We start from the raw sequence: 18,534 nt of genomic DNA, 5'->3' as shown, positions 1-18,534 counted from the left end.
TTTCCACCCCCATGCTTCACAGTAGGTATTCTTCTTCCTCCAAACACGACGAGTTGAGTTTATACCAAAAAGTTCTATTTTGGTTTCATCTGACCACATGACATTCTCCCAATCCTCTGCTGTATCATCCATGTGCTCTCTGGCAAACTTCAGACGGGCCTGGACATGCACTGGCTTAAGCAGGGGGACACATCTGGCACTGCAGGATTTGATTCCCTGTCGGCGTAGTGTGTTACTGATGGTAACCTTTGTTAATTTGGTCCCAGCTCTCTGCAGGTCATTCACCAGGTTCCCCCGTGTGGTTCTGGGATTTTTGCTCACCGTTCTCATGATCATTGTGACCCCACGGGATGAGATCTTGCATGGAGCCCCAGATCGAGGGAGATTATCAGTGGTCTTGTATGTCTTCCATTTTCTGATAATTGCTCCCACAGTTGATTTTTTCACACCAAGCTGCTTGCCTATTGTAGATTCACTCTTCACAGTCTGGTGCAGGTCTACAATTGTTTTCCTGGTGTCCTTCGACAGCTCTTTGGTCTTGGCCATAGTGGAGTTTGGAGTCTGACTGTTTGAGGCTGTGGACTGGTGTCTTTTATACAGATAACAAGTTCAAAAAGGTGCCATTAATACAGGTAACGAGTGGAGGACAGAAGAGCTTCTTAAAGAAGAAGTTACAGGTCTGTGAGAGCCAGAGATCTTCCTTGTTTGAAGTGACCAAATACTTATTTTCCACCATAATTTACAAATAAATTCTTTAAAATTCCTACAATGTGAATTCCTGGATTTTTTTTTTCACATTCTGTCTCTCACAGTTGAAGTGTACCTATGATGAAAATTACAGACCTCTGTCATCATTTTAAGTGGGAGAACTTGCACAATCGGGGGCTGACTAAATACTTTTTTGCCCCACTGTATATAGACAAATTATATAGATTCAAGGACAAAAGTTAGTGTAATTGATTGTGTTATAGATGACAAAGTGTACTATCATTAGTTATATTTATGATCTCCAAAGCTCGAGTTTTGTTGGCCCGCAACATATTTTTGAAAATAAAAAACAACAGTAAAAATGTAAGAAAAACGAGTGAAAGACATAATGAAATGTGAAAAAGCTGAAATTTTGATACTAATTAATAATAATACAAATTGTCACATATAACACAAAGCTGACACTAACTTTTGAAATATTATGTCTGTTTGTAGCATTTTTTTTTTTTTACTAAATTAAAAAATATCAAAAGGTCTCTCACATATTTTCCCATTTTCAGCTGTTTTCTCATTACCTTACGTCTTTTTTCTCCATGTTCTTACATTTTTACTTTTGTATTTTTTTCTGGAAAACAAGTTGTGGGCCAACAAAACTCAAGCTACGGACCTCACATGGTCCCTAGGCGGCACTTTGGACACGCCTGGTTTAGACATTTATGATCAGAGCATAAATATTTTTATTCAAAACAGTGTTACATGCTTTTGCTAGGACTTTAATGTCTTGGTTATAGCATCTGTTTCCAAATAATAAAACCTGCTGCAGGCATGAATTGAGCTAACAACAGCCTATTTATACTTTTCTGCCAGAAATATTACCAGTATATACAAAATGGCATCAACCTGGAGCATCTAACTCCTCTTCAAGACTCCTGGGTAAAGAATATCGTGGGCAAGGTCCCCGGTCATCTGAAGAGCCAGAAGCAAATACTGGACCTGTTGCTCGATGAAATAAAGGAGGACTACCTGCTCAGCATCAAGACTGCAATCTGTAACTATTCAGTGCTTCTTACGGCGGTAACCTTTAACACATGCTGTATCGTGTATTTAAAACCACCAACACTTTTTTACACTTAGGATCTTTTAACATTTTAAGATTGCAAAATAACAAATTCAAGTTGAACCTGATTTAAAGGGGAACACTATCACAATTTCAGAATTGTTAAAACCATTAAAAATCAGTTCCCAGTGGCTTATTATATTTTTTGAAGTTTTTTTTCAAAATTTTACCCATCACGCAATATCCCTAAAAAAAAAGCTTCAAAGTGCCTGATTTTAACCATCGTTATAAACACCCGTTCTTTTTTCCGGTGACGTCACATAGTGAAGCCAACACAAACAAACATGGCGGAAAGAACAGCAAGCTATAGCGACATTAGCTCGGATTCAGACTCGGATTTCAGCGGCTTAAGCGATTCAACAGATTACGAATGTATTGAAACGGATGGTTGTAGTGTGGAGGCAGGTAGCGAAAACGAAATTGAAGAAGAAACTGAAGCTATTGAGCCATATCGGTTTGAACCGTATGCAAGCGAAACCGACGAAAACGACACGACAGCCAGCGACACGGGAGAAAGCGAGGACGAATTTGGCGATCGCCTTCTAACCAACGATTGGTATGTGTTTGTTTGGCATTAAAGGAAACTAACAACTATGAACTAGGTTTACAGCATATGAAATACATTTGGCAACAACATGCACTTTGAGAGTGCAGACAGCCCAATTTTAATCAATTAATATATTCTGTAGACATACCCTCATCCGCGCTCTTTTCCTGAAAGCTGATCTGTCCAGTTTTGGAGTTGATGTCAGCAGGCCAGGGAAGCTAGGGTCGATATTCTTCTCTTGATCATCTTTGGTGGCATGAGCCAAGACATCCAGGGGGTTTAGCTCGCTCGTCTGCGGGAACAAACTGCCGCCATTGCTTGCCATGCTACCGAGGGCCTTTGTCCCTGAATTGCTCACACACTCCGGCAGATTCAATGGGGGTCTGGCGGCAGATTTCTTTGACTTTTATCGTTGGAAATGCATCTGCTTTGAGTGTCGCAGGATATCCACACATTCTTGCCATCTCTGTCGTAGCATAGCTTTTGTCGGTAAAGTGTGCGGAATAAACGTCCAATTTCTTGCCACTTTCGCATCTTTGGGCCACTGGTGCAACTTGAATCCGTCCCTGTTCGTGTTGTTACACCCTCCGACAACACACCGACGAGGCATGATGTCTCCAAGGTACGGAAAACAGTCGAAAAAACGGAAAATAACAGAGCTGATTTGACTCGGTGTTTGGGAAAATGGCGGATTGCTTCCCGATGTGACGTCACGTTGTGACGTCATCGCTCCGAGAGCGAATATTAGAAAGGCGTTTAATTCGCCAAAATTCACCCATTTAGAGTTCGGAAATCGGTTAAAAAAATACATGGTCTTTTTTCTGCAACATCAAGGTATATATTGACGCTTACATAGGTCTGGTGATGGTAATGTTCCCCTTTAAAAATGTCAGAAGAAAATAATTTACAGGTTGAAAATAAAATATACGGCGGATGATAACCTTGTTGGTGTTCTGTTAAAGAAAAACCTGCATTGGTCAATGACATTCTTGTTATTTTAAGCTTTGTGTTTTGGGTCATTATCCTGTCGGAGGACCTATTACTGTACCTGTGGCTGAGACCAAGCTTTTAGACACTTTTAGACATTTTTACCAGCAGTCTTTAGATTTCAATGCACCCTGCACAGATTCAAGATACCCAGTGCTGGAAGAATGTGATTTTTTTGTTGTTGTTATGTAACTACCCTTTTCAGTTGTATTTTGACCATAACACCCATTGGGTTGAGTTTTTCCTTGACTTTGAGACTCATATGCAAAGCATGCATGCACCACTGTGCTGCCTACATTAGAACATCTCAATCAATCAATCAATCAATCAATCAATGTTTATTTCTATAGCCCTAAATCACAAGTGTCTCAAAGGGCTGCACAAGCCACAACGACATCCTCATTACAGAGCCCACATAAGGGCAAGGAAAAACTCACCCCAGTGGGACGTCGATGTGAATGACTATGAGAAACCTTGGAGAGGACCGCATATGTGGGTAAACCCCCCCCCCCCCCCCCCCCCCCCTCGGTGAGACCGAATGCAATGGATGTCGAGTGGGTCTGACATAATATTGTGAGAGTCCAGTCCATAGTGGATCCAACATAATAGTAAGAGTCCAGTCCATAGTGGGGCCAGCAGGAAACCATCCCGAGCGGAGACGGGTCAGCAGCACAGAGATGCTCCCAACCGATGCACAGGCGAGCGGTCCACCCCGGGTCCCGACTCTGGACAGCCAGCACTTCATCCATGGTCACCGGACCTGTGTGTCTTCCCCTCCACAAGGGAGAGGGGAGCAGAGGAGAAAGGAAAAGAAACGGCAGATCAACTGGTCTAAAAGAGGGGGGCTATTTAAAGGCTAGAGTATACAAATGAGTTTTAAGATGGGACTTAAATGCTTCTACTGAGGTAGCATCTCTAACTGTTACCGGGAGGGCATTCCATAGTACTGGAGCCCGAATAGAAAACGCTCTATAGCCCGCAGACTTTTTTTGGGCTCTGGGAATCACTAATAAGCCGGAGTTCTTTGAACGCAGATTTCTTGCCGGGACATATGGTACAATACAATCGGCAAGATAGGCTGGAGCTAGACTGTGTAGTATTTTATACGTAAGTAGTAAAACCTTAAAGTCACATCTTAAGTGCACAGGAAGCCAGTACAGGTGAGCCAGTATAGGCGTAATATGATCAAACTTTCTTGTTCTTGTCAAAAGTCTAGCAGCCGCATTTTGTACCAACTGTAATCTTTTAATGCTACACATAGGGTGACCCAGAAATAATACGTTACAGTAATCGAGACGAGACCCAACGAACACATGAATAATGATCTCAGCGTCGCTAGTGTATAAAATACAACACATTTTAGCGATATTACGGAGATGAAAGAAGGCCGTTTTAGTAACACTCTTAATGTGTGACTCAAACGAGAGAGTTGGGTCGAAGATAATACCCAGATTTTTTGACAGAGTCGCCTTGTGTAATTGTTTGGTTGTCAAATGTGGTGGTATTATTAAATAAATGTTGATGTCTAGCAGGACCGATAATCAGCATTTCCCTTTTCTGTCCAGGTTTTACCAAGATGTCCAGTCCACTATGTTTAATCCAATTTATACTCTCTGATTGCAGTGAAATATACATTCAGTGATCCGGTAGAAATAGATGAGGACCCAACGAAAGACCTTCCTCCTCACAGGCTTGAGTAAATTTGCATTGCCTACATTTTAAATGATTTGAGAATGGAATTGTACAGTTTGACAAGGGTGGGATATTTTTCAACAATTTTTTTCATCTTCCACTGTCAGATTGGTGTGCGTGCCAAAGGAATGGAAGGACTCCTTCGTCCATGCAAGGAAGAGGATGATCAATTGGCTCTATTCCTTCAACCCGACCATGCAGCAGGTGCTCCACCTGTGGCATGTTTCTTACAAGTATGTATTCAATGATGCATTTGCTACTTGAATTGGACCTATGCATTTATGTCAAAGTGAATTTGTACTCGATATGTCCCGATCCGATATTGAAATGTTGGGGTTTTCATACCTACCCTTGATTTCGGAGTAGTTTCCCTTGATCAAGCCTTTTCTTACATTCCAGACTACAATGTGGGTACTTCCTTACCTTTCAAAGTACACACATCACTTGTCCATTGCTTTCTTTGGGCTCATATTAAGTTATCAAAACTAGAGATGTCCGATAATGGCTTTTTTGCTGATATTCCGATATTGTCCAACTCTTAATTACCGATACCGATATCAACCGATACCGATATATACAGTTGTGGAATAACACATTATTATGCCTAATTTTGTTGTGATGCCTCGATGGATGCATTAAACAATGTAACAAGGTTTTCCAAAATAAATCAACTCAAGTTATGGAAAAAATTGCCAACATGGCACTGCCATATTTATTATTGAAGTCACAAAGTGCATAATGTTTTTTAACATGCCTCAAAACAGCAGCTTGGAATTTGGGACATGCTCTCCCTGAGAGAGCATGAGGAGGTTGAGGTGGGCGGGGTTGAGTTGGGGGTTAAGGGGTAGCGGGGGGTGTATATTGTAGCGTCCCGGAAGAGTTAGTGCTGCAAGGGGTTCTGGATATTTGTTCTGTTGTGTTTATGTTGCGGATGTTCTCCCGAAATGTTTGTTAAAGTTAAAGTTAAAGTACCCATGATTGTCACACACACACTAGGTGTGGCGAAATTATTCTCTGCATTTGACCCATCACCCTTGATCACCCCGTGGGAGGTGAGGGGAGCAGTGAGCAGCAGCGGTGGCCGCACCCGGGAATCATTTTTGGTGATTTAACCCCCAATTCCAACCCTTGATGCTGAGTGGCAAGCAGGGTGGTAATAGGTCCCATTTTTATAGTCTTTGGTATGACTCGGGCGGGGTTTGAACTCACATTCTTGTTTGGTGTGGGTTCACAGTGTGGCGCATATTTGTAACAGTGTTAAAGTTGTTTATACGGCCACCCTCAGTGTGACCTGTATGGCTGTTGACCAAGTATGCATGCATTCACTTGTGTGTGTGAAAAGCCGTAGATATTATGTGACTGGGCCGGCACGCAAAGACAGTGCCTTTAAGGTTTATTGGCGCTCTGTACTTCTCCCTACGTCCGTGTACACAGCGGCGTTTTAAAAAGTCATGAAATTTACTTTTTGAAACCGATACCGATTATTTGGAAACCGATACCGATAATTTCCGATATTACATTTTTAAGCATTTATCGGCCGATAATTTCGTCAGTCCGATATTATCGGACATCTCTCATCAAAACTATAACAATGTTTTAATAAGGCTACAAAACACTCAAAAAGCACACAAAATAGCAACATAGCACTGAGCACAGTAGCTAAGGATTGAATGAGCACTGGAGGGTGATCAGCCTGCCCACAATGGATGTGCTGCCGTGCGCAAAATGGCTCTGCTGCGAATCACACAATTGGTGGATGAAATGTTTGTACACTGAGTGAGACAAGGTTTGTACGCCAAACCATATTTTTTTGCATACTTTCAGTGATTTGTAAATCAAAAAGTTTGTGCAACGGGTAATGTGAATGGAGCTTCCACTGTACTATGATTGGTGATACAATTGTGTAGAATTAATATTGATACAGGCCAGTACTCAAAGCTGTAATAGCAGTGTTGTATCAGAAGGGAAAAACCTCAACGACCACCCCATACCTCAACTTCCCCAAAACCTAAACACCACTACCCCACTACCCGCCTCCCCCCACTCTGGAAACACAATAATAAATACAAAAATCATGATTTTACTCAACAGAACAGCAACAACACATACAAATAATCCATATTTAAAAATAATTTTGTTCATGAATGCATCTCCTTCGCGACGGGCGCATGCTTGACTGTGCGAGTGTAACAGAGGCCAATCAACTTCAAGAATAGTTCTGGCGGTCCGGGAGATTCCCTGTGCTTTTAGCTCAGTAGTCAAGGCGCTGGCCTTTCACACCCGCAACCTGGCCCCGCTCGGAGCACTAGAAAAAAACAACCCAGCCGAGAGAGAGAGTACACACTCGCTACAAAAAGCAGAGATGTCTGTTGACTGACAGCTATTAAAGGGGAACATTATCACAATTTCAGAAGGGTTAAAACCATTAAAAATCAGTTCCCAGTGGCTTATTTTGTTTTTCGATTTTTTTTTCAAAATTTTACCCATCACGCAATATCCCTAAAAAAAGCTTCAAAGTGCCTGATTTTAACCATCGTTATATACACCCGTCCATTTTCCTGTGACGTCACACAGTGATGCCAACACAAACAAACATGGCGCATAGAACAGCAAGCTATAGCGACATTAGCTCGGATTCAGACTTGGATTTCAGCGGCTTAAGCGATTCAACAGATTACGCATGTATTGAAACGGATGGTTGTAGTGTGGAGGCAGGTAGCGAAAACGAAATTGAAGAAGAAACTGAAGCTATTGAGCCATATCGGTTTGAACCGTATGCAAGCGAAACCGACGAAAACGACACGACAGCCAGCGACACGGGAGAAAGCGAGGACAAATTCGGCGATCGCCTTCTAACCAACGATTGGTATGTGTTTGTTTGGCATTAAAGGAAACTAACAACTATGAACTAGGTTTACAGCATATGAAATACATTTGGCAACAACATGCACTTTGAGAGTGCAGACAGCCCAGTTTTCATCAATTAATATATTCTGTAGACATACCCTCATCCGCACTCTTTTCCTGGGGGTCTGGCGGCAGATTTCTTTGACTTTATCGTTGGAAATGCATCTGCTTTGAGTGTCGCAGGATATCCACACATTCTTGCCATCTCTGGCGTAGCATAGCTTTCGTCGGTAAAGTGTGCGGAACGAACGTCCAATTTCTTGCCACTTTTGCATCTTTGGGCCACTGGTGCAACTTGAATCCGTCCCTGTTCGTGTTGTTACACCCTCCGACAACACACAGACGAGGCATGATGTCTCCAAGGTACGGAAAACAGTCGGAAAAACGGAAAATAACAGCTGATTTGACTCGGTGTTTGTAATGTGTTTGAGAAAATGGCGGATTGCTTCCCGATGTGACGTCACGTTGTGACATCATCGCTCCGAGAGCAAATAATAGAAAGGCGTTTAATTCGCCAAAATTCACCCATTTAGAGTTCGGAAATCGGTTAAAAAAATATATGGTCTTTTTTCTGCAACATCAAGGTATATATTGACACTTACATAGGTCTGGTGATAATGTTCCCCTTTAACACCTGATCGAGTAGGGCCCTTGGGTTTCAGCCTCGGTAAACCTGTGCATTAAGGCGGCCATGGGGGCACCCCTAATTTGTACACATCACATCTGAAATATGGCAATTTGTTGAAACTAAAATTGTGTCCCACATTACACGTCATCTTTCAGAGAGATGCGACTGATCGATACTGCGGAGATCCGAAGCAAAACAGACGCTATGGAGTTGTCCGCATTTCAACAAAATTCCAACGGTCAGATTGGCAACATCAGAGGAATCCTTTTGAACAAGTGAGCAAAACCAATGCTTCATTTACTCAATTTATATTCCAAGCAGTGTTTATACGAGGGGAAAAAAGGGGGGCACCAACTACATAAATACAGCAACAAATATTAGGAATATCTTCCTAGATGTGATTTTATTGACCTAGATGGCTTCCTGAAGTGCACAACATCTATTACCATGGGAATCGCCGTAAACTGATACCGACCCAAAAAAACATGGACAAGCTCCAGTCCTTCTATAATTGTGCTGCTACACTAATGGCCACCCAGCTGCAGGATCTTGTGTTGGACTCCATGGAGGATTATACAAGGTTGATTTGTCGGGACACTGTAAGGACATCTCCAGCATTACAGGTCTTAGTTTTTCTGTGGGCTACACTCTTGCATTGTTTTGATGTACTTTCTTTCTCAGAGCTCAGAGCAGGCCTGTGACTACTCGGGCTTTATGCTGCACCTGATCCTGGAGGACATAGATATTACCATTGAACCAGATGTCAAATCATTTGAGGACATTCTCCTTAATATGTTTGAGTTCATGCTCAGGTCTGTTAGCATGTTGCCACGCGTGGAAACCAAACTCTACCCAGACTGGGTAAGTAAAGTGTTTGAGTGAGTTTGTTAGATAATCACTTATCAATCTGTTTCTCTTACAACGTTAACTCAAAGGGGCAGTGACGTGCGGTGAGGTTCATGGCTGGTGAGGCACTGACTTCATCACAGTCAGATTTACAAACATATGAACCTTAAAGAGTATCTTATTCACCATTTGATTGGCAGCAGTTAACGGGTTATGTTTAAAAGCTCATACCAGCATTCTATTCTGCTTGGCACTCAGCATCAAGGGTTGGAATTTGGGGTTAATCACCAAAAATTATTCCCGGGCGCGGCGCCGCTGCTGCCCAATGCTCCCCTCACCTCCCAGAGGGTGATCAAAGGGATGGGTCAAATGCAGAGGACAAATTTCACCACACCTAGTGTGTGTGTGACAATCATTGGTACTTTAACTTAACTTTAACTTTACACATACAAACTGTAGCACACAAAAAAGCACATTTAATAAAAAAAAAACGTTATTATGGTCTTACCTTTATGCAATATATTGGGTTGGAGGCAATAACCAGGCGAGGGGATGAAGTACGTCTCTTTACTGTAGACTTCAGAACAGACTCACACACTTGACGTCAGGTGCGCAACACCACGTAAATCGTTGGCCAACCAAAAAGTAACCCCAGTACGCTATAGCCAACATTAACCAGGAGATGGCAACAGACAAACATAGATCACTCTATTACATTCCTCCCCTTTTAGAAATGTAGAAGTAAGTTACTCAAAAGAAATAAACAACCCAACCAAAAAATGCAGCAGCTCAATAAGAAGCCAAAAAGTGCAAAAACAATAATGTTCGTGTTGGAGGAGTTGTTTTTGTATTAAATAACTTTTTTAAATAGATTCAATCTTGCACGTGGAAAGTTTAAGTGTGGGCTTTAGTTGATATAACACTCCCGTCAGGGGGTGCATTCTACGGCGGGGGTGCAGTAGGCGGGATTACTGCGAGCCTCACACAGTGCGTCTTCGCAGCTGTTTTATGATTGCTCAGCACAAGAAATACATTACACACATACAGTTGTTGACAAAATACACTGTACATTATATACCTCAGCTAACTAAACTATGGAAATGTATAATATAGTTCATATAGCAATACGGTCTCACTGCACAGCAGGCCAGCAGTTAGCCGAGTCCGCAATCCATGTTGAGGCACAACTGAGTGACGTGCCTCAACTGGCTGCTGATCACCGCACCGTCTCTTCTCAGTATTTGAACGGCAATTGTGAAAATTCAGTGATTTTAAATAAAAATAATCTAAAACTGGTGAAGTTAAATGGAAAATAACTTTATAGTATAATCACTGGATACATTTAACAATTTAATAAAATTTTTTTCTTTTTACATTTTTTTTCTTTCCATGATGGCAGGTGAGGCCCTGCCTCACCTGCCTCTAGTGACTGCACGTCACTGCAAAGGGGTCATATTCAGATTTTTAGTCTACATTTAAAATATCTACTTGTGGTCTACATCAGTGGTCTCCAACCATCCGTGGCTCGATTGGTACCGGGGCCGCACAAGAATTTTTTAATTTTTTAATTTTTTTAATTTATTTTTTTTTTAAATTAAATCAACATAAAAAACACAAGATACACTTACAATTAGTGCACCAACCCAAAAAACCTCCCTCCCCCATCCACACTCATTCACACAAAAGGGTTGTTTCTTTCTGTTATTAATATTTCTGGTTCCTACATTATATATCATTATAGATCAATAAAGTCTGCAGGAATACAGTCCGTAAGCACACGTGATTGTATTTTTTAATGACAAAAAAAATAAATAAATAAATAAATAAAGTTACAAAAAGGTTGGGGACCACTGGTCTACATAACCTGCTTTGGTCATAATTTTGCAAAGATTTTGCTTTACAGACCAATCTTTTTGTAGTGTTTGAGTCAGGGCCTGAAAATATATGTTAGAATTACATTCTACTTTTTATTACAAATGGCAACAGTGACAGATTTTAGCATCGGACTGTACTGTACAGTCCGATGCTAAAATCTGTACAGTACATGTATGAGCCAGAGCTCGACCTGGAGCCATAGGAAACGGAAGAGGAAGAAACAAAACCAAGCCTTGAAATAAAAGCGTCTCAAAAGTGTGTTTATTAGCTTTCGCTTTCAACGCCTTTCAGTGCTATAAAGCTATAAAAATACAGACGAGGGGTTACTTTAATGTTGGTCTCCTAATTTCAATATACACAGCATGTTTATCTCTGAAGTCTGTAACAATAGCAATGCAATAGCTAGCTAACGCTAATGCTACATCGCTAACGTACCATTAAAAATGGTCTATCTCAGCAAAAGCAAGGCAAGTTTATTCATTGATCACAATTCGTACACAATGCAATTCAAAGTGCCATCCATCCATCCATCTTCTTCCGCTTATCCGAGGTCGGGTCGCGGGGGCAGCAGCCTAAGCAGGGAAGCCCAAATTACAAGAAGGCAAAATAATAAAAATCGTAATTCAAGTTAAAATAATAAAACATAATCAAAAACAATCCTATTTCAAAATAAAATCAAAGAGTGAGGGTAAAATACTTTCAGTTGTCATATGCAGAACTGAATAAAAACAATTTCAGCCTGGATTTGAACATTTCCAACCATGAGGCCTGTCTCACATCTTCTGGAAGACTATTTTAGATTTTAGGAGCACAAAATAAAATCCCTACTATATTGCATCCTGACTCTGGGTACCAGCAGCACATGGCTCCCTGAGGTTCTCATAGTCCAAGATGGCTCGTATGGTTCGAACATGTCAGGGATTTACTTTGGCACAGGACCATGAAAAGACTTGCACACAAGCAGAGCTGTTGTAAAGTATATTATTTGAGCAGCAGGAAGCCAATGCAGTGACCTAAGCACTGGACTTAAATGGTCATATTTGCTGGTTCTAGTCAGGACTCGAGCAGTAGCATCCTGGATGCACTGCAGCTGCTATACAGTTTGTTTAGAGAGCCTAGTGAGAAGGCCATTACAGTCGTCTAACCTGCCGAAGACAGTCTTTCTAAGGCTTTTGTTTGATTTTGGCAATGTTTTAGGTGGTAAAAAGCTGCTGACGTTATTGATTTAATGTGGCTGTTAAACTTTAAATCTAAGTTCATTATTACCCCTAGATTTGTAACTTTGCAGGGGGGAGAGTCTCAATGTGATGAATAATAGTTTATCTTTGCTTATGTGGGCCACAGAAATTATTTCGGTTTTGTCTCAGCTGAAGAAAATGGTTTTGCATCCACACACTAACCTGTTCGATGCAGTGACAAAATACAGTAAATTAACAATAAACAATCTAGTGTTATTAAACCTATCTCTTCATTGTATCCGTAACGGTAGGAGGCCGCGGGGAAGACCCAGGACACGTTGGGAAGACTATGTCTCCCGGCTGGCCTGGGAATGCCTCGGGGTCCCACGGGAAGAGCTGGACGAAGTGGCTGGGGAGAGGGAAGTCTGGGCTTCCCTGCTTAGGCTGCTGCCCCCGCGACCCGACCTCGGATAAGCGGAAGAAGATGGATGGATGGATGGATCTTCATTGTATCCACCTTTGCCATGAAAAGTACAAACCCCGTTTACATATGAGTTGGGAAATTGTGTTAGATGTAAATATAAACGGAATACAATGATTTGCAAATCATTTTCAACCCATATTCAGTTGAATATGCTACAAAGACAACATATTTGATGTTCAAACTGATAAACTTTTTTTTTTTTGCAAAAAATCATTAACTTTAGAATTTGATGCCAGCAACACGTGACAAGGAAGTTGGGAAAGGTGGCAATAAATACTGATAAAGTTGAGGAATGCTCATCAAACACTAATTAGGAACATTCCACAGGTGTGCAGGCTAATTGGGAACAGGTGGGTGCCATGATTGGGTATAAAAACAGTTTCCCAAAAAATGCTCAGTCTTTCACAAGAAAGGATGGGACGAGGTACACCCCTTTGTCCACAACTGCGTGAGCAAATAGTCAAACAGTTTAAGAACAACGTTTCTCAAAAGTGCAATTGCAACAAATTTTGGGATTTCAACATCTACGGTCCATAATATCATCAAAAGGTTCAGAGAATCTGAAGAAGTCACTCCACGTAAGCGGCATGGTCGGAAACCAACATTGAATGACCGTGACCTTTGATCCCTCAGACGGCACTGTATCAAAAATCGACATCAATCTCTAAAGGATATCACCACATGGGCTCAGGAACACTTCAGAAAACCACTGTCACTAAATACAGTTTGTCGCTACATCTGTAAGTGCAAGTTAAAGCTCTACTATGCAAAGCGAAAGCCATTTATCAACAACATCCAGAAACGCCGCCGGCTTCTCTGGGCCTGAGATCATCTAAGATGGACTGATGCAAAGTGGAAAAGTGTTCTGTGGTCTGACGAGTCCACATTTCAAATTGTTTTTGGAAATATTCGACATCGTGTCATCCGGACCAAAGGGGAAGCGAACCATCCGGACTGTTATCGATGCAAAGTTGAAAAGCCAGCATCTGTGATGGTATGGGGGTGCATTAGTGCCCAAGGCATGGGTAACTTACACATCTGTGAAGGCACCATTAATGCTGAAAGGTACATACAGGTTTTGGAACAACTTTTGCTGCCATCTAAGCGCCGTCTTTTTCATGGACGCCCCTGCTTATTTCAGCAAGACAATGCCAAGCCACATTCAGCGCCTGTTACAACAGCGTGGCTTCGTAAAAAAAAGAGTGCGGGTACTTTCTTGGCCCGCCTGCAGTCCAGACCTGTCTCCCATCGAAAATGTGTGGCGCATTATGAAGCGTAAAATACGACAGCGGAGACCCCAGACTGTTGAACGACTGAAGCTCTACATAAAACAAGAATGGGAAAGAATTCCACTTTCAAAGCTTCAACAATTAGTTTCCTCAGTTCCCAATCGTTTATTGAGTTTTGTTAAAAGAAAAGGGCATGTTCAGTGGTTAACATGCCCTTTCCCAACTATTTTGGCACATGTTGCAGCCTAGAAATTCTAAGTTAATTATTATTTGCAAAAAAAAAAAAAAAGTTTATGAGTTTGAACATTAAATATCTTGTCTTTGTAGTGCATTCAATTGAATATGGGTTGAAAAGGATTTGCAAATCATTGTATTCCATTTATATTTACATTTCACACAATTTCCCAACTCATATGGAAACGGGGTTTGTAGTTCCTCGGAAAATCCTTCTCCATATTGTCGGCTGCGATTGGTCTTTAAAGTGATTTCATTGACACGAAACACAAAAGTTAACCAGGCACTTTTACGGTACTTCTTCAGATGAGGCTGGGGATTTATGTAAAGATCTATGCTGTTTTTTTTATAAACAATAACAAATCATTTTTGATCATTGGGTTTGTTTGGACTACAAACGCCACCATATAAATGAAAATGGCTGACACACCCCAAGCGTCATTTAGCATGTATGGAGGTATTGGCAGTTAGCATACATCACAAGTCAGGGCAACTCTTTAAAGAGCTTGTTTGGAACATTGTTTAAATTAAAACTTTCGGCACTTATGAGGATCTCAAATACACAAAAATGGGTGCCAACTAGCAAGAAAAGCGGGTTTTGCATAATATGACCCCTTTTAAGATAATTTAGGATTGTAAACAAATATCAGATAGACTGTGCTTGAGGGAGAAATTTATTTTTTATTACTTCGCTCAAGACATCATTGACAATGCTCAGCAAACAGATAACAATTTTGGAGGTTATCATCTTTAGCAGGACTTAAACTCACAATTCTCCAGCCCCAAGACCAAGTCCTTAAGGACAGAGCTGCTGCCATTCTATTTCAACCACAGAAAGAAAATATTTGTATTTTATTGTATCCTTCTTCTCCCAGACAAGTAACTCTGGGGAAACCCTCAAACCAGTCATCTTGCCAGAAATCATGATAGCCCAGGCGGAAGAGGTTCGCAAGGTTGTCTATGCCGAGTATGTGAGGCCAACAGAGTATATCCACGAGTATGATAAATATGCTTCTTTGATAAACAAAGAGGCAGAGGCAAGCATGGACCGTTTCCTTAATGAGGAACAAACCTTTCAGGATCTCATGAACGAGGTGATCAAATACCAGCAGCTGATAGACCAGATCCAGTACACATCACGTAAGGTATGGGGTTGTATCTCGATAATCATCATTCATAGCACAATAAAACAATTTAACTTAAGGACTGGGAAGAATGTTGTTTGTTTAAATGTGGTACAACCTCATACTTTGGCTTTCAGGTGGTACGTCTCGGCATGTTTGAAGTGCAAGCCCACAAGCTCATTCAGGCTCTCATCAAGCGCGCTCAAGATTTACAGCAAAAATTGGTTTTACGGATGCTACAGGACCACCAGGAAATCAATACCACGTTAGTTACTTTCCCTTATAAAAAAAATGCAAAGTGAATGGTCTCAGAAAAACATGTGATCTTTTTAAAAACTGTTCATTAGATCCTAAACATAATAGAACTGACATGTAAGTTTTTAGTCAATTTTGACGTATATGTCTGAGTATCTACATTCTTCTCCCAGATTGGCGTTCTCAAAACAATATTGAAGTTTTGCTTTTGTAGTCCATAGTATTTGACCTTAATCTCAGTTGCAGAATTGACACTAGCTGCAGGCTGTGAATTAATCATATCCTTCATATGTGTGACTGACTACAATCTCTCCATTTCAAAGGCTGTGCGATGAATTTGAAAAGATTGCAGAGAAAGCACTGAGCACGCCGCCGGACACACATTCATTGATGGAGTTGAAGGTATCCACGCTGAACTACACACCCTGTCGAGTACACTGGAAAGTTAGCTCCGTGCTACTCTGAAACCAGACATGGGATTGTATTTTTTAAAAGTTTCACCTTTACATGTAAAGTGTACATTATGCCCCATGTCTGCGCCTATTGTATGTACTGTAGGAAGGGTATTCATATGGCCCCATTCGTCACGGTTTACCTGACACATGAAACGTGACAAATTGGGGGGGTGCACTATCTACTTTAGCCGCCAGGTGGCAGTAGAGTGTTGAATATCTTAACATGTATTTTGTGGCAATTCCAACTTTGACCACAACGTCCGTTGCTAGGTAGAGTAGCGCGTTCTATCATTTTCAGCAGACTGCATTGCAAAATGATTAAATCCCCCTCTTCCTCTCAACGGAGATCCACCCAGGAATTGGGCCATATGAATCCCTTCCCTACTGTCAACATAGTCTCATCAATTTTTTTCCAACAGCACACACCAGATATTTAAATTTAAAGGGGAACATTATCACAATTTCAGAAGGGTTAAAACCATTACAAATCAGTTCCCAGTGGCTTATTTTATTTTTCAAAGTTTTTTTTCAAAATTTTACCCATCACGCAATATCCCTAAAAAAAGCTTCAAAGTGCCTGATTTTAACCATCGTTATATACACCCGTCCATTTTCCTGTGACGTCACATAGTGATGCCAATACAAACAAACATGGCGGATAGAACAGCAAGCTTAAGCGATTCAACAGATTACGCATGTATTGAAACGGATGGTTGTAGTGTGGAGGCAGGTAGCGAAAACGAAATTGAAGAAGAAACTGAAGCTATTGAGCCAGATCGATTTGAACCGTATGCAAGCGAAAACGACACGACAGCCAGCGACACGGGAGAAAGCGAGGACGAATTCGGCGATCGCCTTCTAACCAATGATTGGTATGTGTTTGTTTGGCATTAAAGGAAACTAACAACTATGAACTAGGTTTACAGCATATGAAATACATTTGGCAACAACATGCACTTTGAGAGTGCAGACAGCCCATTTCAGGCGCGCTAAGAACAAATATTTTTCCACGATTTCAGCACTCAGGTTAACCATACCTAAATAGACACAAAATACTGCATTACACAAGACTACTTGAATGATTGAAAAAAGTAAATGTTTTTAAGCTAAATTATTGGTAAACACAGTTTATGTTTAATAATTTACGTAAAACCGCGAGTAATGAATAAAGTTTTCATCAATTAATTTATTCTGTAGACATACCCTCATCCGCTCTCTTTTCCTGAAAGCTGATCTGTCCAGTTTTGGAGTTGATGTCAGCAGGCCATGGAAGCTAGGGTTTTTATTGTTGGAAATGCATCTGCTTTGAGTGTCGCAGGATATCCACACATTCTTGCCATCTCTGTCGTAGCATAGCTTTCGTCGGTAAAGTGTGCGGAACAAACGACTGACCATTTCGTCGGCTTTCCCCACACCCTTGTATTTTGAACAAATTTCGTCCAATTTCTTGCCACTTTCACATCTTTGGGCCACTGGTGCAACTTGAATCCGTCCCTGTTCGTGTTGTTACACCCTCCGACAACACACCGACGAAAGTGAGAAAATGACGGATTGCTTCCCGATGTGACGTAGAAAGGTGTTTAATTCGCCAAAATTCACCCATTTAGAGTTCGGAAATCGGTTAAAAAAATATATGGTCTTTTTTCTGCAACATCAAGGTATATATTGACGCTTACATAGGTCTGGTGATAATGTTCCCCTTTAAAAAAAAAGTAACGTAGGCCTGCGCTGAACAGGTTTTGTTGATTGATATATTGTCCCACACATCTTTGCAGATAATCAATTTTATTGTCAGCATTATTGTGACAGTGCATTTAAGCCGAGGATGTCGTTGTGGCTTGTGCAGCCCTTTGAGACACTTGTGATTAAAGGCTAAATAAATACATTTTGATTGATTGATTGACACCGATATAAGCACTAATCCTAATATATTATAATGATAATTGTTTGAGTAACGTTTTTTATTTTTCATTCGTATATTTTACCATTGTGATTGGAAGGTCAATAACTTTTAATTATCCCAAATAAGTAAACAAACAATGAAAATAATATTGACTCTCAATCTATGTTAGCAAAATTTGCACTTCAATAGATATTGAACAACTTTAAGTGCAGTTTCTTCTCCCAAGTTGGAAGGTTTATTTTTTGTGTTTACCCTGTCCAATGAATTTGACATCATGTCTTGTTCGTCCGTGTCAATGCCAAAATATTCCTACAACAGGACATTTGGCTTTGCAATCATAATTGTTCCTCCTAATTTTTGTTACC

General features: G+C 40.9%; 1 protein-coding gene across 1 annotated transcript in view; it reads left to right on the top strand.

Annotated features, from left to right (window-relative positions):
- Nucleotides 1-18,534, top strand: part of dnah7 (dynein, axonemal, heavy chain 7) — a 213,001-nt gene that overhangs the window by 9,366 nt on the left and 185,101 nt on the right. The window contains exons 5-13 of the mRNA XM_061926536.1: nt 1,576-1,756; nt 4,983-5,055; nt 5,159-5,284; nt 8,742-8,861; nt 9,002-9,185; nt 9,268-9,447; nt 15,308-15,577; nt 15,694-15,821; nt 16,135-16,213. Coding sequence (XP_061782520.1) covers nt 1,576-1,756; nt 4,983-5,055; nt 5,159-5,284; nt 8,742-8,861; nt 9,002-9,185; nt 9,268-9,447; nt 15,308-15,577; nt 15,694-15,821; nt 16,135-16,213 — 1,341 coding nt within the window. The remainder of the gene's footprint in view (nt 1-1,575; nt 1,757-4,982; nt 5,056-5,158; nt 5,285-8,741; nt 8,862-9,001; nt 9,186-9,267; nt 9,448-15,307; nt 15,578-15,693; nt 15,822-16,134; nt 16,214-18,534) is intronic.

The sequence above is a fragment of the Nerophis lumbriciformis genome, linkage group LG31, assembly GCF_033978685.3.
Source record: "Nerophis lumbriciformis linkage group LG31, RoL_Nlum_v2.1, whole genome shotgun sequence".
Lineage (NCBI taxonomy): Eukaryota > Metazoa > Chordata > Actinopteri > Syngnathiformes > Syngnathidae > Nerophis > Nerophis lumbriciformis.
Note: the sequence above shows the minus strand (reverse complement) of the source record. Positions and strands in the feature narration are given on the sequence as shown.